Source organism: Alligator mississippiensis, chromosome 12 (assembly GCF_030867095.1).
Source record: "Alligator mississippiensis isolate rAllMis1 chromosome 12, rAllMis1, whole genome shotgun sequence".
NCBI classification, from domain to species: Eukaryota; Metazoa; Chordata; order Crocodylia; family Alligatoridae; genus Alligator; species Alligator mississippiensis.
Window position 1 is genome coordinate 59,398,861 of NC_081835.1, and position 22,722 is coordinate 59,421,582.

The window sequence follows — 22,722 nt, forward strand, 5'->3', positions numbered from 1 at the left end:
GGATGGAAATATATTGGTGTCTTAAGGGAGAGATAATTCCTGAAGTTCAGACTGTAATCTGGTGTTTTAGATTTGGTTCATATAAAAATTACAGTGAATTAAAAAGTCATTTCTTTCAGAGCTGTTGTAGTTTTCTCTGATGGACTCATTAAAGCACCTGGTAGGTTGCTCCAAACCACAAATTCCAGAGAGACAGGTGGAAACTGTTTGTTTGTATTACCCAGAGGATGAAGACGGCTGTTTCTCAGGCAGAATTATTACTCTTGATGGAAGCAACAGGTCTTCACCTGAGCCAAGGGTCTAATAAAGCAAGCTGAGAAAAACAGCCAGGAGAGGAGGTAAACCCAAGTCAGGGACCACAAAGCATGCTCTTGGCTCCAAGTGAGCTATGTGCCAATCTGCGTTTCCCTGGTACTTTGCTTTACAATGCCACCAAGACCTGAATAAATATTAACCGGACTCTTGCGCTACTTCCTCTTCCACCAGGCTTGCATTGTGCTGTCCTAGCAATGCGCAAAGTTATAGGGGAGAAGAAGGAGAACGCGACTGTAACTTGGACCTTCCTTAGCTAGCGTTGTGTGTGAAGTGCAGCGGCGATTGCTCACATGACAAAAGGCCCACTGGTCTCATGGGGAAAAGATCACAGGTAGCTGTGCTGGAAAGTGAATGGGGTGGCTTGACCGGCCTGCACTTGAGCAATACAGTTTGTGCATGTAAGGAACTGTCACTATTTAACAGCTGAGTTGCAGATTAACTTGCCAGTTCTTTCCAACTCCACGGTGAGTCTAAATTCTTGTCATCTGGAGTTCCACTTCTGCTCTTTTTAAAAGACGCCCTGGTTAATAATTACATCTGTAATGATAAAAAGGGTAACACATCATCTGTAGCGCTAATATTACCAACCACCTTCCCTCCTCCCCCCTATGTCAGATCCTCTGTTTACCATTGACATTTTTTGCCGTTTGCCTTTTTCTTAGGTTGGGCAATACAGATAGGCTGCCCCGGTAACTTTAACTTGCAGTTAGTTTAGTTTCTTTTGAAGAGTTTTTTTAATGTTAGCACGCTGTTGCAATGTTTGGCTTGCAAACATGACTGGGGTCAACACCACCAAACCTGCATCAATGAGAATTTTGCACAGATTTCTGAAGATGTTTCATGAATGTGAGAATTACATAAAAGAAACCGTTTAGATGCAGCAGTGGTTAGGAGCCATATACTTTCTTCTTCTGGGTGTGTGGTGCCTTGAAGACATAAATGCTGTGTCCCAGAGGGCTGGTCCTACAAGACCTGAAGTTGTAGGGAAATTATCTGTTGTTACTGTGTTAGTTGCTAGGAATGAAGGTTGTTATGGGTCCTCTTTGCATGTTTGTGGGTAGATGAAAGGGGTTAGGTATTGGTGCTTTGCTAAGTTGGCTTGATAGTTAAGCATGCACTCTACTGAAGTTGGGACCTATAAGAGTTTCCTTGGTTTTTTGATCAATCAGGTGTTTCTTAAACTGATTTTCATGCTTGAGATTCCCCATTTGCAATGTAAACTGGGCATTTCTGTTGTTTAAAATAATATTTATCTGTGCAAATCAAGTGGGGAAAGCCTAAACTTTTGTCGTCTGTTCTTCTGGTCCTTTTTCCTCCCCTTGTCTTTGGCAGTCAGCACAGTCCCTCGCATGCTTTAAACCAAGAAAGGGAAGAGATGCAGCAAATGCTTGTGCCAATCTGATCTGGAAAGTGGAGTGTGCGCCTGCCCCAAATAAGGGCTGAAATAATCTCGCTGCCTTTTTGGGGAGGCTGCACGTTTTAACGCTGGGAAGCAGAAGCCTCACTTAAAAACCTGTAAACATTCGCAGTAAAGCAGAGGACTGTTTTGTGCCTGCTAGTAAAACCCTTTGTTTTCTGAAGGAACCAAAGTGATTTCTAACCTCCCAGCCGTCTGAGCCGTGTAAATTGTGCTTTTTTGGTCAAGTGTCTTGTTACAGCTCCGCTAGATCAGCCCGGGCCGAGGAGCCGCCAGTAGCCACGGCCCTGTTCTTTGAGAGCTTTTCCGTGCACTTTGGCACATACCAGGCTGGGCTGATATCAGTAACCTTGACCAACAGAAGTGAGTGGCGTGGTGCCAGGCTTCTGCTGGGAGAACTGATCGGGATCTACTCTGCGGGGAATCCGTTTGGAACAAAGGAGGCGTACGTACATAGCCACGGCGGCCCAGGGAGTCTCCTTCCATTTGTTTTACCCACGCAAGTGATTTTTGGATGCCAGACAACACTGCACATGCCTGTTCTCTCTCTCCCTTTCTATTCCACCCTAACCCCTGATCACCCACCCCATTGTGACTCCTTGCTTCTGGCTCTTGTAATGACCTCTTAGCTAATCAGTGATCACTCGCCGCAGTGCTTTTTGCCCACCCTTTACTATAGCCTTGGCTTTGGCTTATGCTTGGTAACATTTCCACACTGAGCTGTAATGATGGAGGTGTTATAATTTCACCAAGAAAGTTACATCCTCTTCCATCCAGGGGAATTCCTGGTAGTCTGGTTTCATTTCTGTTGTTCCAGTTAAGATGCTCTGACTGTAATTCTGCTTCGCTTTTTCAAGTGCTTTCCTGCCCCAGACCTCTGAGATGGATGGAAATCTTTACTCCTGGCTTTATAGATAGAGAAAAGTGCAGCTCAAGCCAAGGCAGGCGAAGTCTTTGGGTAGAGATGCTGTCCTTTATTAGACCAACTAAACAGTTGCTAAAAAGTTATTTGCAAGCTTTCACATGCACATGTCCTTCCTTGGGCAAAAAAAAAGACCAGTGGTGAGATTTTTTCAGAGGTGCCTGTGTCCCTTGGAAAAGTCAGTAGACTTACGGAGGGGGAACACTTAGTTAATTGACTTTAGAAAAGGTCATCTGTCAAGAACCAGGAATGAAACCCAGGTCATTCCTCTGCCACTGTTTCTCTTTGCATGGGTTGAAATATTTGATGGGCAGTAGAAACAGGAGTGATTTTTTTTTTAAATGGTACACAAAGGGGCTGTACCCAGGATTAATGTGATGAACTGAAGAACACAACTGCAAGGATAAACCTCAAGTAAAGCTTCCTGACAGTGAAGCCAATTAGACCCTAAAATCATCTTGCAGAAGGAAATCCCAGGAGCTGCATCTCTGGGGACATCAAAAGCTAGGCTGGACTGACCACTGAAATGCTCTGTAGTACTCATTCATGCCCTGTTGGAGGAAATATAACGTAGATCGGGGTGGCTAAGCTGCAGCACATGTACCACGCATGGCTCAGATAGCTTCTGTGTGTGGCACACAGTAAATCAGGGAGGGGACAGGCAGCATAGTAGCAGGTAGAGCAGAAAGCAGAGCAGTAGATCAGGCAAGGGAAGGGGATAGCAGTGGCACTTGTGAAGGTGGCAGGGCTGATCTGTGGCACACCTGTAGGTGTGTCCCCGCTGAAGTAAACAGCCCAGCTGGGCTCTTCTGTCACACTGAATGCGCTCACATTGCCTAGAAAATAAAACCACAGGTGGGAATCCCAGCAGGCTGAACCCACCTATTGATTTGGGGCTATGGATTTCCTTTCCTGGCACTCATTCCTGCCATTACAGACTGTGCTAGGAGGGCTGGCAGTAGTGTTTGCTTAGTTTTGTTTTGACATCAAGTGTTAATTGAAATTGTTAAGTGTGTGTGTGGGGGAGGGACAGTCAGGAGAAGCAAATGTTTAAAGACTGAAGTGCCTCTGCTTTTGTGGTGCCCCCAGTGATTTCTGCATCTCTCTTTCCCGCTGTGAAAAAGGGCACGTCTTTTTAAAGTTCAGCCAATGTAGCTGTGATGGAGCAGTTAAGAATGAGCATGAGTGGGTGGAAGGGGAGCAGTTGAAATGTTGGAGTGGTGTATTTTGTTGTTCCTCTGTAATTAGGTGACACTTCATACCTGGGCATTTGCCATTGCAGTGATGATATTGGACCCAAGTAACCAAAAGTTGGGCAGCGACACAACTTCTGTAGCAAAGGGAAAGGACTTTGCTACAGGAGTTAGGTGAGACAGCTATAAACTGACTGACGAGATAGCCTGAGCATGATGCGCAGAGTGGAGTGGGGTACGGAATAAACCTGCCTCTTTTTTGGAAGGATCTCTGTGTGTATGCAAGTGCACGTGCGCGCGCACGCATGCATGCACACACACACGAGGGCTGTTCAAAAAGTATCGAGACTGACGCTGTAGGAAACAAAATATTTTATTTACAGGGGTTTTGGCTTAATCTCCTTCAAAGCATGCTCCTTCTGCAGCCACGCACTTCTCCCAGCGTTTCTGCCATTGATGGAAGCACCTCCGATAAGCAATTTGTGGAATTGCTAAAAGCGACTCAGTCCCGTTTTGTTTTATGGTTTCCACATCACAGAAAGTTCTTCCTTTCAAGTTTTTCTTTAGTTGAGGGAAAGTATTCACCTGATATGGCCCCATGCGACCCTCAACTAAAGAAAACTTTAGGGTCGCGTGGGGCCACATCAGGTGAATATGGAGGCTGCGGCACTTGTGGGATACCATGCGACTTTTCCCTCAACTAAAGAAAACCTTGAAAGGAAAAAGATTTTGTGATGTGGAAGCCATAAAACAAAATGCGACTGAGCCGCTTTTAGCGATTCCACAAATTGCTTATCGGAGGTGCTTCCAACAATGGCAGAAACGTTGGGAGAAGTGCGTGGCTGCAGAAGGAGCATGCTTCGAAGGAGATTAAGCCAAAACCCCTGTAAATAAAATATTTTGTTTCCTACAGCATCAGTCCCGATACTTTTTGAACAGCCCTCATATGTGTGCATATGTGTATATATATGCACACATTATTTTTTTAAAGATGTGTGTGTATAAAAAATAAACATGCGCATACATACACACACATGCACACATACTATTTTTTAAAGATATATATACACACACATGCATTCATACATGCACACACATTATATTATTATTATTTTTTAAAGATATATATATAATTCAGCCTGGGTGTGTATTATTCTTCCATTTTACTTGCTTGCAGGGGGAGGGGGATGGGAGCAGGGAGGCCTTCAGATCCGACTGATTGTTAAATTCCTTGCCGGTGTGATGTAATCAGTCTGCTCCGTATCCTCGAACTGCTCCTTTAACCACAAACTCTCCGAAAAAATGGCTCGCTAAGTTTGGGAGTCCACAGGATGTTTGTTTTGTTGGAAGATGCAAGGTCTCTTCCTCCTCTTGGGACAACCCAGCAGTCAGCCTTGGAAGCTTATTATAATGTCACGCTTCCCCTGCTGTTTTCCAGCCCCACGCTTTAATTATTAAGGAAATCTCTCTTTGGTCTAGACCGGAATCCTTTGCATCCAGGAATCTTTGTCAACGTGGTCCCCAGGAATGATTCACGGCTCTGTGTAAACAGCAATTAGCAAGGCATTGTTATGCTTACTAGACATTTCGGAGCACAAACGAGAACGAATCCCATGAGAAACTTATATTAGAAGGAGGCGATGTTTGGCGTTGCACCAAATGCCCAATTCAGAAGGACCGAGGCTGATGAGGTTTACCCCAATGTAAGGCAAGCATTGGGTGGGTCATGGTGGAGATAGATTTTACTGTAGATCCTGCTGTAGTTAAGATTCAAGACGTCTTTTTCCTGGGTGTGGAGCAGATAAGAGAGCCCAAGCCCCAGCAAGTTGCTTTCCAGGCTTATGAAAGAAAAAACCAGATGAGGAAATAGGAGATGAGAAGAGCTGAGGGCAGAGGTACCCAAAGGGATTCTCAATGCCCTGTAGTTCCAGTCTGATGGTCGTCATCATGGCAGAGGTAAAGCCTTACAGAGAGGGGTCTACTGGCTATGTTGCATTGCATGGAGAGGTGTGATGTGCCTGTCCCCCAGTGAGTGCATCTGGCATTTCCAGCACATGGAAATCCAAGTAAAAAGTGGGTTGTAAGGAAAAAAAATGAAGCACTGACTTAAGGGACAGAAAGTCCAGAGCCAACAGGGGAGTGGAAGATAGAGCCCAAAGGGCAGAATAGCGGGGACTAGAGCTGCGAAGACTTTTGCTGCAGCAGAAACACAATCCTGAGTGACTGATGGAAAATGTATAGGTATAGACCCTCTGAGAGAGACTCAGGATAAGCTTAGGCTGCAGTGAGCAGCAGAGCATGCATCATCTTGAAGCTAAGGAGTTTAGGCCATGCCGTTAAGAAGCAGCCAGAGGATGGTGGTATGTGGATGGATGCGCTGGGCACAGAGGGGAGGCTCTTGGCATTTCCAGCTTTATGTGTAATCTCCTTGCTTGTATTCCTGCCAGTCCCTTGGCTCAGGGAAAGCAATCAGTGAAGGTTTGAGGTGTGCCCTGCCGAGCAGTTTCTCAGGGGCAGCATTTGCCAAAATGTGTCATTGAGGCAAAGCCAGCCTTTGGCATCCGAGCACCAGCACTTGCGGTTGTGTTCAGCGTTCGACACAGACTTGTCTCATGGTCAGAAAGGAAGCGAGGAATTTGGCACCCACATGTCATGAGTCAGTTTCGACATCGGCATGAACCGGGTATGAGGAAGGATTCTGCGGAGCGTGGTGGCCAGGCTCCAGCATCCTGATTCAGGGACAGGCATGAGCAATCCACTGCCAGGCCTTGGTCACACTCTAATTGGAGGGGAGACTGCCTTGGATTTCCTGCCTTCCTGTTGAATCAGTCCCCAGTGGGAGGCATTTTCCTTCCTCGCTGAGGTGCAGGTCCATCCCACGGCATATATGTACGGCTCGCACTGTTTGGGGGCGGCAGCTCACTCATCCCAGCAGCCCTTCTCCTCCTCGGTGACCTCCAGCTGTTTGCCATCTGCTTTTTTCCAGGTGTTGACCAATCTGATGATTGGTGACGCTTAATCATGGCAGCACCCCCAGTTTGATACGGCAATTTAATGGGCATGATGGGATCAAAGTGGGTTTCATGGCAAAATGATTGTAGGTTAATTTTTCTGCAAGTGGATTTTCTGTTTCTTGATTAAGCATTCAAATGTGACCCAGCGCCAGAAAGGGTGGAGAAATAGAGTTGCAGAGGTGTTTTACTTTTCCACATCACTCTCTATTGTTTGAGTTTTATTAGTGTTTGTATTTTTCTTTTGTCAAGCCTCAAGTATGGAGTCTTCTCATCTGCTACATAATTATAATTCCCAGCATCAAATATTTGCTGAAGAAAAACAAGCCTAATTATGTATATAGTTATTGTTGAACTCGCTCGCTCCCAGTGATTATAGTAATCCTCTTCATAAATGCACACATGCCTGATCTGTAGCAGTTTGGTGACTTATACCTAATGTGTTCTGGGTGCTGAATTTTTCTGAGATTCAGAATCTCTGCTGCCAAAGCCCCAAAAGTAAGCCGGTCAGGGATGTTAGTGCTGTGATTTTAGCCCCTTTCTGATCCAGTAAGATAACAGTTGCTGCAGATGCACCCCACTGGTATGTCTGGTCCCCTGCACGCAGAGTTTGAAATATCTGGTTCACTAATGTTGGTTCACTCTGTAAATAAGCCCTAGTTTGATTCAAAAATCGTGTTTTCAGAAGTTATGGGTAATTCCCACAATGTGCCTGCTTGCATCTGAGCAATCCCAGCTGATGTCAGCCGAGAACCGTTGCTGAGAAGGGAAGGATCTGGGGTGGGGGGAGGTTGTGGAAAACTTAGATCATAGAGTATTAAGGCTGAAAAGGACCTCAGGAGATCATCCAGTCCAACCAGGGATTGAACATGTGATCTTCATGAGATATGGACCGACAGACAGGTTCTGCGGAAGAAATGCCACGAATCATTGGTTCCACGGCAGCATCTTTATGCATCTGCTCCTATCTGGTGGGAAGGTAAAAGGGGCATCTCACCCAGGGCTGGATTAACCCTTTAGTGGGCCCTAGGCAAACAAACTCATGGGCCCCTACTTAATACTGTATATTTATATATTTTTTTTCCGCTCAATAATTATAATATGTAAAATAAGCGCATCTGGGCCCCTTCTTCACTTAGGCATGTCCCTAATTTGCCTATGCATTGATCCAGCCCTGATCTCACCATCATGGTAAAAATTACTAATTCAACAAGTTTTACCTTCCATTTACCTCCAGATAGGAGCAGACACGTGAAGCAGGGCAGCTGGAGTGCAGCCTGTTCTTCCCCTTAACACCATATAATTTGTTCATCTCTCCGTGCCCTTGGAGCACCACGTGCAGCATGAAGTGGAAACAGGGCAGGTTAGCAGAACCAAGACCTGCTTGCAAATGTTTTCTTCCATTTGGGTCAGAGGCCTGGCTTTTCCCCATGATTACTGGGCAGGAGGCTTGCAACAGCGAGTTGAGGACACTCTGTGTGCTTGGACTGACTCCGTATTTCAGATTTACCTTTACCAAATATCCTAACCAGAACGTGCCGCATCCTTTAAGCGGCTTTTGTATCTCTTTCTTCAGAGGCAGCTTATGGCGTCAGCCCCTTACAGATGCACAAGGAGTAAACAAATGCTGCCTGTGTTGCTTTATGTGTTGGTGGGGGAAACGTGGAACCTGGTCCTTTTTAAGTAAAGTAATGAAGAAGGGGAATTGCTTGCAATTGTTTTGCAATGCTGCAGTCTGTGTAACGTCAGGCTCTGTAGGCAGGGCATTCAGTAGTGTTTGTCCTGGGCACCCTTTGCAACTACTTAGAGTCTTCAGGGACTTCATGTGTAGCAGATTTTTAACAGATTTCCCTTTTGTTCTCTGAAAAGAAAAAGAGATGGTTCCTTTGATACCTGAACCAAGTTACTGGCAAAGCAGCAAACAGGTACGAGAGCAAGTTTAGCGGGGGGGGGGGGAGAGAATGGAGTGGCTTTCCCTCTCCACCGTGTCCTTGGGAGGCAGGGAAGGTGCTTGCTACAGGAAAAAATATGGTAGCCCTGCCAAACAAGTCTTTGGTATGAGCGTGCTCTGCGTACAGCATCAGATTTGAATTAAGGAAGTGTCTAGTTGAGCCCCTCCATCCGTGCACATGAGGACCCCAGATGGCAAGAAATGCCATAACTTAAACACCCATCGTGGGTGGAGAAAGCAGATGGCTTTGATCAGCAAGAATGAACCTGTTTCTTTCTCTCTCTCCTACAGAAGCTCTTCAGAGGCCAGTTGTGTCAGATTTTGAACCCCAAGGTCTGAGCGAAGCAGCTCGCTGGAACTCCAAGGAAAACCTCCTGTCTGGTCCCAGTGAAAATGACCCCAACCTTTTTGTTGCACTGTATGATTTTGTAGCGAGTGGGGACAACACTCTTAGCATAACTAAAGGTAAGAGATCTGCAGGGAGTGCTTTGGGGCACGGGGGGAGAACAAATGAGAGAAAACTCTTGGGAACTACTGCGTTGTAGCAATCTGTGTGCAAAACCAAGCACCGTCTTTTTGGAGTGGAAATTGCCTTAAAGCAAAGAGAAACCTTTCAGGAGGAAAAGACCCCTTTTCAAAGAAGCAGTCTGCATCAGGTATGTGTTGGGGGAGTGGGGGGAACTGATACCAAAACCAAGCCACATAGCAGGAGCAAAGACAAACCCTGGTGGAACTGTCACAAGCTTTAAAGTGCAGCCTCTCTCTGTACAACTGGGTTTCATTATGATGTAGCTCTACCCTGAAAAACGACTGGATAAAAATAGCTCCTTCTTACTTGCTAGCTCTGTTTCTGGGACGTACTCAAGAGCCATATCTGCTTCCTTGGCTAATCAGAACAAGTTTCTGCTATATTTCCCCCCTCTCTTGTTACAGCCTTGCAGAGCCAGCGCAGGTACTTTGCTGGATTCTGTTTCAGCTCGAGCATTATCAACAGAATTGTTCACTTCAGGCTTCAGTCCATCAAAAGGCTTAACTTTGAAACCATGTCACATTGAACATGTGACTTATCCCATTGGTTTTGAAGATGTTCAGGCTTGAAGGCACATGCTGAGCATCCTTGTCAAATTAGTGCGTCTGGTCCGATTGCAGAATCTCGGAGAATGCATGGACCAGAAAGACCCTGACTCGACCATATTCCATATGTAATTATTCTGTTGTTGTCATGCTAAGGTGAAAAGCTCCGTGTCTTGGGCTACAATCATAACGGGGAATGGTGCGAGGCCCAAACGAAGAATGGCCAAGGCTGGGTGCCAAGCAACTACATCACCCCTGTGAACAGCTTGGAGAAGCATTCCTGGTACCACGGCCCTGTGTCACGCAACGCTGCTGAATACCTGCTGAGCAGTGGCATCAATGGCAGCTTCCTGGTGCGCGAGAGCGAGAGCAGCCCAGGACAGAGGTCCATATCACTGAGATACGAGGGAAGGGTGTACCACTACCGGATAAACACTGCATCTGATGGAAAGGTAGGAGTTAAATTTCCCCACGTGCTGTAGAAGGGCTCAATATTGCTCCCATTGAAGTCTCATGGTAGTTTTGCCATTGAGTTCAGTGGAAACAGAATTAGATTCTAAGCAACAGCAGTCAGTACCAAGACAAAGAGCACTCCAGATATCCCACTAGATAGCACTGGAGCAGAGCTGTGGGGAAATAAGTGCACACCTCTAGCAAGGTCCTTAAATAAAGGTAGGATGGGTTGTGGGGGCGAAAGCATCTTAAGGCAAAAGACATTGGGCCACTTGAATTCCTGGCATAACTGCGCAAGTGTCTTTGGCCAAGAACTGTGTCAAGTTAAAAAGCACAAAGTTGGGTATTTTTTTCAAGTACTCTCTTTATCCACTAGTAACAGCATGGGAGAGCATGAAGACCAGAATAACTAAAACAGGCATGTAGCATCACCCTTTACTGCTCATTTGATTTTTGGCTTGGATAATGAGAACGGGAAAAGTTGTTTCACTTTCATTTACGGCCAGTTTCTGGTCTCCATTTCCATCAGGTCCTCATGTATTGGCACAGGGCCACAATGCATAGCTTGTGGATACTGCAGGGAAATGGTGGTTGAAAAGTATAGTTTTTTCTTTGATATTTTTTATCTGAATTTCATGGAAAGGTTTTTATTGGCGTCGGGGTTTGGAAAAATCTTGTTTATGACGACACTGAATTTTAGGCCAAATCAGAGCAGGTGGTATCTCTTCCTGTCCAGCACAGATGTTGCAGTGTTGTTCTAGGAGAGCATGGTCAGTGCTGATCTTCATGAAGTCCTTTCTGCTGGCAACTTGGTCGTTTAAAGATCCGATGCTTTCAAAGAAACGTAGCAGGGTGTTACAGTGTCCTTCCTGGGATGGCCAATTTCCCTGTGTCCAGTCAGGTCCAGATTCTGCTCCCAGCGGCATCAGAGGCAAAACCCCTGTTCGGGTTTCAGTATTACGGGATCAACTCCTTTAAAAAAAACTCCCGTAGCAGAGGCCGGGTAGCCTAGTGTTATGCTCATAATAGCTTCTCAATTTGTCTAACTCACACTGTGGAAAACCATTTTCAGGCATTGTTACATCTGAAAGGGATTTATAGACAATTAAATGTTATTCTGTAAGGAAAAGGCTTTTTAGCTGCTTTAAGGTAAAGATTTGTATTGAGAGAGATCAGAGCATGTTCTTCAAGGCAGTGCATCCAATATCTGAGGGGTATGGGTCTTGCGGCCTCTTCTTTTTCCCTCTGCCACTTCTTGTGACAGCCAGGCTCAGCGAGGTTGAGATTAGAAATGTCAACGGTCTGTGCCGCATACCCAGAAGAGAGCTACAGGCTGGTCTGGAACATTATTATTCCTTCTACATCTGGTAGTTGACATAGCTTCTTTTCAACCCGGTGCCTGGGGTCATGGTGCTCCCTTGGGAAGATGTTAAGCCAGGTCCTCTGCTGGTCTAAATGGGCATCCTCCCATGACCACTTAACTGCAAGGGGTCATACACCTATGTAAAAACTTGTGTCTGGCAGTGCTCTTTATCCCAGGAAGGAGTCGTGCAAAGCTAATGTCTTCAGTTCAGAGCTGTGCTAAGGACGTTAATGGCTGCTTTTCCCCATGGTTGTTTTAATTGGCATTGCTGAGCATAGATACTGCCATGCAGCCTTAATTAAATGTACCTGAAGCTGACAGCGTTTGAAATATCAAATCTAAGCACCATGGTGGGGAAAGGGCAGAGGATGCGATGCCTAGGAGAGAGAGAGAGAGCTTGTATCCATGTCCAGCTACGTGAAATTCAGGATGGCGCTGGGCCAGGCAACTTCCAGTCGGAACGGCTGGGTGTCAAATTGTATTAACCACTGGGCAATAAATCATCGGTTTAGAAAAAGAAAAGCAAATGGTAAAGGTCTTCCCTTCAGCTCCTTGGGCACCCTGGGCCTTCTCAGCCCCAGCATCTCAGTCTCATTAGTCAGCCCATCTGAGGAATTTAATATCTGCGAGTGCTAGTTAGGATGAATAGCTTTGGTGGGCTCATATCCTGCGACTGAGTGAACACAGCACCAGGAGAAAGAGGCATTACAAAAATGTGCGGAACAACTGCTGCTTGGCACAGAAATATGCCTTGCATAGCACAGCTTTTTTTCCGAGGAAAATGGAAGGGTGTGGGAAGGGGTCACAGGCAAACAGTGACTTTTTAACTGCAGCTCTATTGAAATCAAACCCGCGGCGGCCCGGTTCAACAGTTTAAACAAATAAGAAATCCTCCAGGAGTTTTCTCTTGACCTCCCACTTCAGTCCGACCACCTCTTCTTTATTTTCAGGAAGGCAATAAAAGTGTCCCTTCTTGGCTGGCTGGCGCAGGGCAACTAGCCTTCTGGTAAACCACTTCCCTGCTCCAGAGAGCTCGGGTTTCCTGAGTTGATAGTACTCGAGGCCAAGCCTCCGATTCAGTAACCAAACCAAATAAACAGCATTGTCCAGCTGGTTTTAAAATCTTGTCATTCTCAGCAGAAAGGGCCACAGGACAGTTTATCTTTATACAGTCTGTGTCTCTTCCCTCTTGGCATTCCCGTGGGTTGAGGTGACAAAAATCCATTCCTGGATCCTGGATGCTATTTGTGGACTTTTTTTGCTTGCGGTGGGTTTTATGTATTTTAATTGAGTGTTTGCAGTTGCGGATGATGAACTGGCTTCAGCACAAAGATGCATCAGAGGGCAGCAAGGAGTCAGCCCTGGCCTCTGCTGAGATTCATCCACTCCCAACTCTGCTTTTCCCCAGAAGGTCAAAGAGCCTGTAGCAGAAAAGGGGAGACAGCCTGGGGACAGGAAGCTTCAGGCAGGCAGCTGACTTGCCCATGCAGAAAAGACTGGAGACCCTTGAAAGCAGGTGGCCTGAGGGTTTGGTTTTTTTCCCCCCTGTCTCCGAGCAATATGTCATTAGAACAGCTAGTTTTGGTCCCCTTCTGTCCTCACCCTCTTCCCCTTTCTCAGTTTGTCGTCTCATGTGAACTAAAATCCATTATGTCTCTACAGGCGCAGTTAGCAGCCCCAGATGGTTCCTGGTGGAATTTGTGCGACAGGAAGGCTGGGTTAACATTTTTCTGAAGGAGGCCTGAGGAATGGCAATGAATGCTTGAGCAGACTGTTTGCACAGCTCATTGCATTGCATAGGTAGCATGCCACTCATAGCTCCTGGTAGTTTCATTCTCTTCTGGTGCACACTAGAACTGCCAGATGCAGATTTGCACACATCATTGCGGTTCTGGTTTCCATTAGCGCTGATCGGAAGCAAGGCTGTCGGGATTGACTGTCAGGGTTTAATCATCAGAAAGGCATTGTTTGCAAAGTGGTAATACAGTGGAATCAGCTCAACAAATTGGAAGTTTTATGCATGTTAAAACATGATGAGATATGAGCACGTCTTAATGGAGGGCAGGGCAGTGCAGGGTTCTAACACCATGCGGGGCTGTGTTAGTAGGAGCCTTGCCAGCAGATTCCTCCGCTCTTGTTGGCACTGATGAGGCCACATCTGGAGTCCTGTGTCCAGTTCTGGGCCCCCCAATACAGAAAGGATGTGGACAAATTGGAGAAAGTCCAGGAGGGAGGGCCACAAATGGTTTGAGGACTAGGGTATGTGGCTTAGGAGGAGAGGTTGAGGGAAATGGGTTTATTTAGGGTGCAGAAGAGAAGACGGAGTATTTAATAGCAGCCTTTAACTACCTGAGGCGTGGTTCCGAAGAGGATGGAGCTGGACTGTTCTCAGTGGTGGCAGATGACAGGACAAGGAGTAATGGTTTCAAGTTGCAGTAAGGGAAGTTTAGGTTAGATATTAAGAAAAACTGTTTCATGAGGAGGGTAGTGAAGCACTGGTTGTGAGGTTGTAGAATCTCCACTGTAGAGGTTTTTAAGACCTGGGTAGACAAAGCCTTGGCTGGGATGGTACAGTTGGGTGGTCCCACTTTGAACAGGGGGTTGAACTAGATGTGACCTCCTGAGGGTCCCGTCCAGCCCATTTTCTGTTATTCTATACCCAGCTTTGCTGTGGAGTTGCTGTGAGGCCTTTAGCAAGTCATCCGAGCCTCACTTTGCCCATCTGTGAAGTGGACTTTGTAATCTGCCAGACAGGAATACGGGGGCAGGGGTCCAGTTCTCATATGGTGTTTTACAATGATAAGACAAAAGACACCATGCGAGTCTAGGAGCCCTGATTTGTTTAGTTTTTAATCCCAAGGGATCCCAATGCACTGTGTGCAGGAGTGATTGTGAACTACAATATAAAGTTCTGTGCTTGCTCTTTATATTGTGCCCATCAGTGCAGCGTCCAAACTGCTAGTGATGGCAGAAGCTGCTTTCACAGATAACCATCTGTGCAACACAAAGGTTGTGCTAGCTTGGACCAGCAGGTCTAAAAGGCCTAGTTGACCCTGAGGATGCTCCACTAGCAGCTCGCAGGAGATAGCTGGCTCATGGTGTGATGCCTTTCATCTTTTCAGTTGGCTTATTTTCCGGTCTTCTGGAACCTTTTTCTGCAAGTGCCTTCATCTTTTGTACCAAAAAGGGTTTTTACATTGCAGTAGTGAAATGAGATGGAGACGGTTACTTTGATATGGGAGTTCCTTCATGAGCTTTGCCAAGAACAAAGAAAGGTGGGAGAAGTCAAAAAGCAGGGGATGTGGCTCTCTTGCATTTCGACGGAGGCCTTCCCCTGGCTGGCTGCATGAGTCAGTGCGTTGTCACCAGAGCATATATATCATTGTGGCTTTTGTTCAGCTCTTGCAGTCATGCTTGCACCAGTGCACTGCTCCCACCCTCTCCCCCCTTCAAAGGATGTTACCTTCAGAGGAAATGCTGGTTTTAGCCAGGGATGATGACCCCACACCAGTGGAGGAGGGTGCTCCTACACCAGTTATCTTCTAGGCTCCAAATTCCAGAGAGATGCTGAGTTTCCTAGCGGTTTTACAGAAGACAGTGCTCGTGTTAGTCAGGGTTTCACTGAAAAAGCAGTAGCCACAAAGGACTTGTAACAGCATTATCGGCTGTGACTCACGCCACTGCAGAGGCAGGTGGTGACCTGGGGACATCATTGCAGACTGCACATTTTGGTTCTCTGTGGCTTCCTCTGTGCCTGCCTGGCTGAACTGTATACCTTCCCTGCATGGTGACCGTCAGGCAGACCCTGGGAGGCCTCGAACATGCAGCGTCTGCCCGCTGAGACAGACTGTAAGATTTAAACTGCGTTTAATCATCAAAGCACTCTCCTTTCCAGGAGGCTTTTTAAGGCAGGTGGGTGGGGGGGGGGGGGGGGGAACCTCTCTTGCATCATTAGAGTTCCTCAGTTTGGGCAGCTGCTGTCTGCTCTCCTCTCCTTCGTTTCCTCCCACCAAACTGACATGGAGACATGCAGTCATTTCCATTCCCCATCCCTGCCCCCTTCCTGGGTTCACTGCACCAAATACAAATCCTGCACAGTGGGATTGCCAGGCTTCAGTCGAGAACTCGTGCTATCTGATTCCCTTCATCTTCCTTGCTTTCTCTATGTCCCCCTTGTCTAATAGACATGCTGCTGGTGCTTCTCCTGCTAGGTCGTCTGTTCTGTGAGTCAGGCCCATGACAAAGCAGTGGCCTCCAGTTGAGAAGTGGGGCCATGCAGTTTTGAGCATGGGCCAATACACTGGTGCAAAATGAAACGCTCTCCTTTTTTACCTTAGAGGTTATCAAGATAATGTTGCTGTACTGTTTCCAGCATCCAGCCCAAGTAGCAGAAGGTTGGGTTTGATTTAAAGATGGGGAATGTAGAGAGTTTTATTGTAGGGTCACTTGAATGGCATTTTTAAAATGGTATGTGAAGCTTGCTACGAGTCGAAAAAGAAAGGTGTGTACAGCGTTCTGTGTCAGTGTGGCCCAGCTGTCTCCTGGTCAGTGGTCAGGACTTTACATGTATGTAGCACCTCTTAACCAGGCAGATCTTAAAGCATCTTACTGTCTTGTGCCCATTGCTGGGTTGGAATGGCTCAGACAATTTGGCCCTCCCTGGCAACACTGCATAACTGGTAGGAGAACAGTGTCCTCCTGAAACTTCAGGAAGAATTGAGGCAGGTGAAATGTCATTAGTGAAGTAGAAATCTGGTCAGGACATGGCCACTCTGCTTCTGAAAAGGGGCACGGGAATCTTAAAGTGATTGCAAATGGCCAGGGTCTCCTTTGAAAGAGAGCACTTTCTGTACCTCTAGGGCGATTCAAGATGCTTGGCAGCTGTTTGTCCCAATTCAGGCTGAGGGTTTTGCCTGTTCAGTCTTCTGCACCAAAGGATTCCCTGTCTGTATGTTAACCATTCTCAGGCTCTGGTTAGCTCTTGAGGGCTAACCATAGAGTCGTAGAAAAGTAGGGTTGGAAAGGGCCTCAAAGCAGAAGGAGCTGACATGACTGCAGGCCCCCGGGTAAGCAACATGAAACCTAGGAGCCCTAAAACCCTCCCATAAACCTGGGAAACCAAAATGCAAAGTCTGCAGGTCACTGGGGTTGTAACAGTATCCAGTGTGCTTTGTGCAAATGACCTCTCTCCTGCTTGCTCCTCAGCTGTACGTCTCATCAGAGAGCCGCTTCAACACTTTGGCAGAGCTGGTCCATCACCATTCGACTGTAGCAGATGGGCTTATCACCACTCTACACTATCCTGCCCCCAAACGCAACAAGCCCACTATTTATGGAGTGTCTCCAAACTACGACAAGTGGGAGATCGAGCGAACTGACATCACCATGAAGCACAAACTTGGAGGGGGCCAGTACGGAGAAGTGTATGAAGGAGTCTGGAAGAAGTATAATCTCACTGTGGCTGTGAAGACTCTGAAGGTAAGAACAGACGCCTTAAACATTCCTGTTTACCTTGCACCACTTTGAGACCGTTCTGTTGCTAGAAGCGATGCTTGGGTTGTGCTTCATCTGTCCCTCAGCTCAGGTTCGATGATACCAGTGGATGGAAATCCTTCTTTTGCATATGGCAGCAGGTCTTGTAACATCTGGTCCTGTGGGCTGACTGCATTTATTGGTCCTTTCCAGTTGTTTTACCCTTGTGTGAAAGCTGGATGATTTTCATTTTAAAGATTTTGTCTATACAACAGCTCCAGTGAACTTGGGGTAGCTGCTTACAATGCGATTCTGACTTGTAGCATACCCGGGATCTTATTATCATGTCCAATAACCCAGATGAAATTTTGCATGTGTGTGTCGTATTTTCAAATATGAGTTGTTCATATGTGAACAGAACTGGCACAAAGTGTTGAGAAATCTTGTGGGTTGTGACACGGGCAACACAAAACTTGGAGATCGGGCTGAGGCATACTTGAACTAGTAACAGCTATGTTAAATGTAGTGACCACAGGTGGTGTTTGTCCCTAAAGCTTGTGTAGGTGGAAGATGAGTATTTTGTGTAGCTATCCACTGTCAGAATATTTAGGAGAGGAGGAATGGGTCAGAATTCTGTTTGTGGCTCTGCCGTTTAGTTTCTCTGCTCCACTTTCCCCATCTGTTGAAGTGGGGGCAGTGGGCCCCATGAACATGGTGAGGCCTAATCAATTAACATGGTAAAACTACCCCGAAGTGTTGTAACACCTTCTGTCCATGTTATTTGATTGCTTCATTGTTTGTCCTTGTTGTTTGAGTTTTGGTGTGGGCTCGTGATGCAGAAACGGTAACAAATGAAAACTTTTCTCAGGATGGAAAGTGTGAAAAAGAGAATTTCAAAAAGCAGTGGTTCTCAAGTTTTTTAGACTCGAGGCATGTTTCAGAAAACACCAGCTTTTAGTTTTCGCTTGTCTTTTGACTGCCGAAAAATAATAGAACAGATCTTCTGTGGCAAAGACCCCCACAGGGCAGAATGGTTTGAACACTGGATTCCTGTTTGAAATCTCTGGGTTTCCCTTGCGAATCGTGCTTGCACACTTACCAGTGCTAACATTGCCCAGCACCCTGCAACACCCTTGTGAGAGTCTCGCAGCACCCTGGTTGAGAATCACTGGCAGAGAGGCTTCCTGCCTGAGAACAGAGCTGTTTCCTGGGGCTTGGGCAGTGGGTCTCAACCTCTTTAGACTCATGGCACCCCAGCATAACATTTGTGAATGGAGCAGCCCTCCATTTCAAACATGAACTCATTTAATACAGCACTTGCCTCTTTGCAGAGGGATGTGGGAGCAACCACATTTAACCTGCTCATCTCCTCATACCTGGCAGCACCCATCAAAGGATCTCGCATCGCCCTGGTTGAGACTCACCTGTCTAGAGAAAAGCTGCCGTTGCTCATTGCTTGCATCCTGGCTGGTGCTGCGTTTCTACGTGGTTCTGGTCTCTTTTTCATATGGGCTTTCGGTTGTGCTGGGCAAATGCTTTTTCAAAGAGATGCTGGTCCCCAGCTGGTTTGATCCAGAAGAGTCTAACATTTCGGATTGCCTTTCTGGTTTATGCATGAGGAGGGCGACACCTAGCGTTAAATGGGATCATAGTTCACTGCGCAGGAAAGTGCAGTGCAAATCTCCTCCCTGTCCTTGAACTCTCTGCCTTGCAGAATGGGGATTAAACTAGCTCAATGAACTGCTTATTTAGAGGAAGAATGAGAGGCCGGTTGTTTTCCTGAAACACCGGGCTTATTGCAGCCCTCTCCAACCCGCTGCCATTGTGACACTTTGAGAGAAGTGGCATTTTCAAAGTGTTTTTCTCTCATCCCAAAGAGTTATTGTACTTCTTTCACCGTGGTTTTGAAAGGCCCCTGTCAACAGTGGCACTGAACCCTCTTGCCAAAAACCCGTGTTTGTGCATCACAAGCAGGTGCCTTGATGTGAGCCATGACTGCTTCGAACATGCCAAATAAATACTTAAAGAAGTATGACTGAAAATGGTTCATATCGTAACGCGGAGCAGCAGGCTCCTCTGGGAAATGTCAGAACGCCCTAAAAGAGACTCCAGAAGTGCCTGGATGTGAAATTATGTGCACTAACCCATCCTTAAAAGCCATGTTGTAATCCACCATCCTTAAATCCATCAATCTACTGTCTGACAGGTGGGATTATGATGCTCTTCAAAGTTTTGGGTAATATTTTAAAACCACATTTATATTCCAACTACGGCTCAGGAAAACAAGTCCTCAGCGGGTTCTTCAGAGAAACCCAGAGGGCTCATTTTATTTTTCTTTGAGAGAATTTTCTGACGCTCTCTTGCTTTTCCTCTCTAGCCCAGATCTGTATATGAGAAATAATAATGAAGGCAAGGAAAGTGAGGGGGGAACATCTCCTTGGTGCTTCTGATAGCCTGAGTACTTAACACATTCCTTTTTTGCATCTCCCTAGAACCCAGCTCTTGCTCGGTTTCCTTTAAGCAGGCTTGAAGTAGCTCGCAGCTGTCTTTGCAAAGCAGTTTCTGCAGAGAGAAACCAAGGGCCAAAGTGAGACGTTCCATGCTTCAGTTGTATTTAACTACACAGCGCTACTCAGTCTGGTGTTTGCAAATCTCCCATTAGACTATTCCAGTGGAAAATCAGCGTACCGAGACTGAACGTGTCAGGTGTGTTTGAGGACGTTAAGAGCCCTGACTCCAAAGCCAGTGGCGTTTTGGAACTGAAAGAAGACTTGCTAGTGGGCTGACTTGTCCAATTTGATATCAGCACGAAAGCCATAATAGGATCGTCGAGTCATTTTGGAAAGAACAAGCTTGCGTCCCAAGCTTTGTTCTTTCTAGCTGTCTCTCAAGCAGTAATTGGACTAAATAGTCAGCACTGCTGTTCCTCAAGAAGGGGTCTGCTTATAACAGAAAGCTACTACCAGGTGAAAGGAGGTGGTAGCGGTAGCTGTGCATCCTCTTATGCTGTGGTGAGTGGCATCCAAACCACAGAGGTGGCTTAGGTGCAAGCACCTACTCTGGACTCGTTTAAGAGATATTTGGATGCTTATCTTGCTGGGATCCTTTGCCCCCAGCTGACTTCCTGCCCCTGGGCAGGAAGCTGGACTTGATGATCTTCGAGATCCCTTCCAGCCCTAATGTCTATGAAATCTAGAAATTAGTCTTCAATGAAAGAGGGCTGAAGTCCCCCCAGTCCATCCCTCTCTTAACGGTGAGTTAGCTGTTTGTGTGCCCATGCCCACAGGTTGTGCTTCTGGTGGCACATCCAAGCTAACAGAGAATTTATTGTTAAGGCCACGCAAACTTCTTTATTTCCCCCAGTTAGGTTTTGGTGTTGTCTAATATGACACAGATTGGAGAACATAGAAACACGCGGTATTTTTAGTTGGGTGCCGGATGGCTCGGGGAGGCGATCAGTGACTGAAGACAAAGCTTCCTAACCTTCCACATCATTAGTCTGAATCCAGAATATAATTGCCATGCGAGGGCTCTTTGATAGCTCATGTCAAATGAGCTGATCATCTCAGCCCAGCTCCTAGTCCAGCTCAGATGTCTAGTCTACGTCCATCAGTCCTGATGTAATGACGTCCTTGTTTGTGCCAGAGAGGCCGGTGGTCTGAAGTGATCACACAGCTCCCATCCCCTGAGGTGGTCTCTTCAGGTCCAAGTGGAGACGCAGCACTCTTGCACGAGGAAAGGATGCCTCGCTGCTCTACCTGCGGTTTGCTGTTGAAGGAGGTTGAAGGTGGATCGGTCCTGGAGCTGTTGCGAACATTAGTCTTGCAGACGCACCATTCTTATGGTAATTCTCTGCCTTTGTTTCTGTTCCATTAACCTCCTCATTGAGGGGTAAGAGATTTAACACACAGGACCGATCATAATCTTCTGCACAGAATGAGCCTGGCAGAGTTTATAAATTGTCCATTAGATAACTAGGTATTTAGGGTCAGTTTTGAAACCCAGATTATTAACCCAATTTCCTTTGCCAAAGGAAATGGTTTAAGGGCCTTGCAGCTGTGTAGTATCGACAAAGAGCATAGAGGAAATTACAGCTGCCAATCAAATTAATTGGCAAGGAACAGCAAACGATGGTGCGAGGCTGTTTGAATAGGACTACCGCCGCTAACTGCAGAACACTGCCAGCCGGGTCCGTGGGAGCAGCCCAGCTCGGTGTTATCAGCCTCACCCAGCAGCAGCAAATCTCTTGCAATCCTGCTTTAAAACATGTCTTCCACATGGCCTTTCAGCATTAATCCACCGACAAGGGGAATGGTGATGTAGAAAGAAGAGTTACCTTTTAAAAATATATCTGTATTTTGCACCACTTTAAAACAACCTTCTGGCCATCCGGCACCTGCTTGTTCCTCTGAGCAGGGACAGCATCTTCCTTTGCCTTGTGCAATGCCAAGCAAAATTATGGTACTAAATAAATAATTAGTAGGGACACGTCTGCCCAGAGCTTTTACCTTGCATATTAGACTCTAAGGGTACCTATACACATGCCAGACATCTGCTCCGACGCATGGTAATTGGCACACGTCCGAGCAGACTCGATAAATTGTGTTTGCTGGAGCGTGTTAATTAATGCTCTCCAGCAGCCTCTGTGTTGCATCTATTCTGCATCCCCGCGCTTCAAAACAGCAGCGGGGGCACTTTAACTAAAACTCATCGAACAAGATTTAATTCAAACACCCCCACCACCCTTTTGAAGTGTGGGATGCTAAATACACGTAATGCTGCAGGCGCTCTTGGAGCCGCTCTAATTAAAGCACCCCCCTCGACCACAGAGCATGCGTATAGATGCCCTAAAAGCCAGGAACAAACATACAAGCCCTAAAACCTCATGTCTTTGGTCATGGAGTAATTGCCATTTGCAGTTGAGTAGCCAGCAATATCAGTGCTCCCTCTTTTGAATGGCGGATGTGGTGGAGCACAGCAGCTTTAGGCAGCCTCAGATGTTTGCACAAATGGATGGTCTTAGCATTTTTCCCCCTTGTCACCATAGCACCATTTCTTCTGTCATGAGAGAGCACAGATGATGTTTCCCGTCTAAATTCTAGATGATTTTTCAGGAGAGGAGCCCAGGACAGAGCCCAGGAAAATACCTTTGTGTGTCCAAAGAAATGGATGGGATAGAAGAATGATAGTGGAGCAGAGAAGCAGACTTTGAAGCTTCCTGGCACTGTGGCGTGGCTGCAGCAGGGAGCAGTGGTCCTGGAGCAATCATGGCTTACGCTGTCTGGTTTCGATTACTCTTCAGTCCACATGCTGAGATCTGTTTCCCCTTCGTGCAAATTGTGCTTGCTGAAGTTCTCCTGTTTTGCTGCAGGAGGACACCATGGAGGTGGAGGAGTTCTTGAAAGAAGCTGCAGTAATGAAGGAGATCAAGCATCCTAACTTGGTGCAATTATTAGGTAAGTGATAAATACCCAGCAGAAGGATTTAAACTAAACCCCTGTACAGTGATACGGATGTTTAAGGAGCAGTTAAGCTGCTTACCATCCCAAGC

The 22,722-nt window shown here is 46.5% G+C and overlaps 1 protein-coding gene across 2 annotated transcripts in view; it reads left to right on the forward strand.

The window, feature by feature from the left end:
- ABL1 (ABL proto-oncogene 1, non-receptor tyrosine kinase) overlaps nt 1-22,722 on the forward strand; it is a 96,720-nt gene that overhangs the window by 60,278 nt on the left and 13,720 nt on the right. For both annotated transcript variants that reach the window (XM_006259998.4, XM_014610571.3), the window contains exons 2-5: nt 9,101-9,274; nt 10,040-10,335; nt 16,905-17,177; nt 22,543-22,627. In XM_006259998.4, the coding sequence (XP_006260060.2) occupies nt 9,101-9,274; nt 10,040-10,335; nt 16,905-17,177; nt 22,543-22,627 (828 nt within the window). The remainder of the gene's footprint in view (nt 1-9,100; nt 9,275-10,039; nt 10,336-16,904; nt 17,178-22,542; nt 22,628-22,722) is intronic.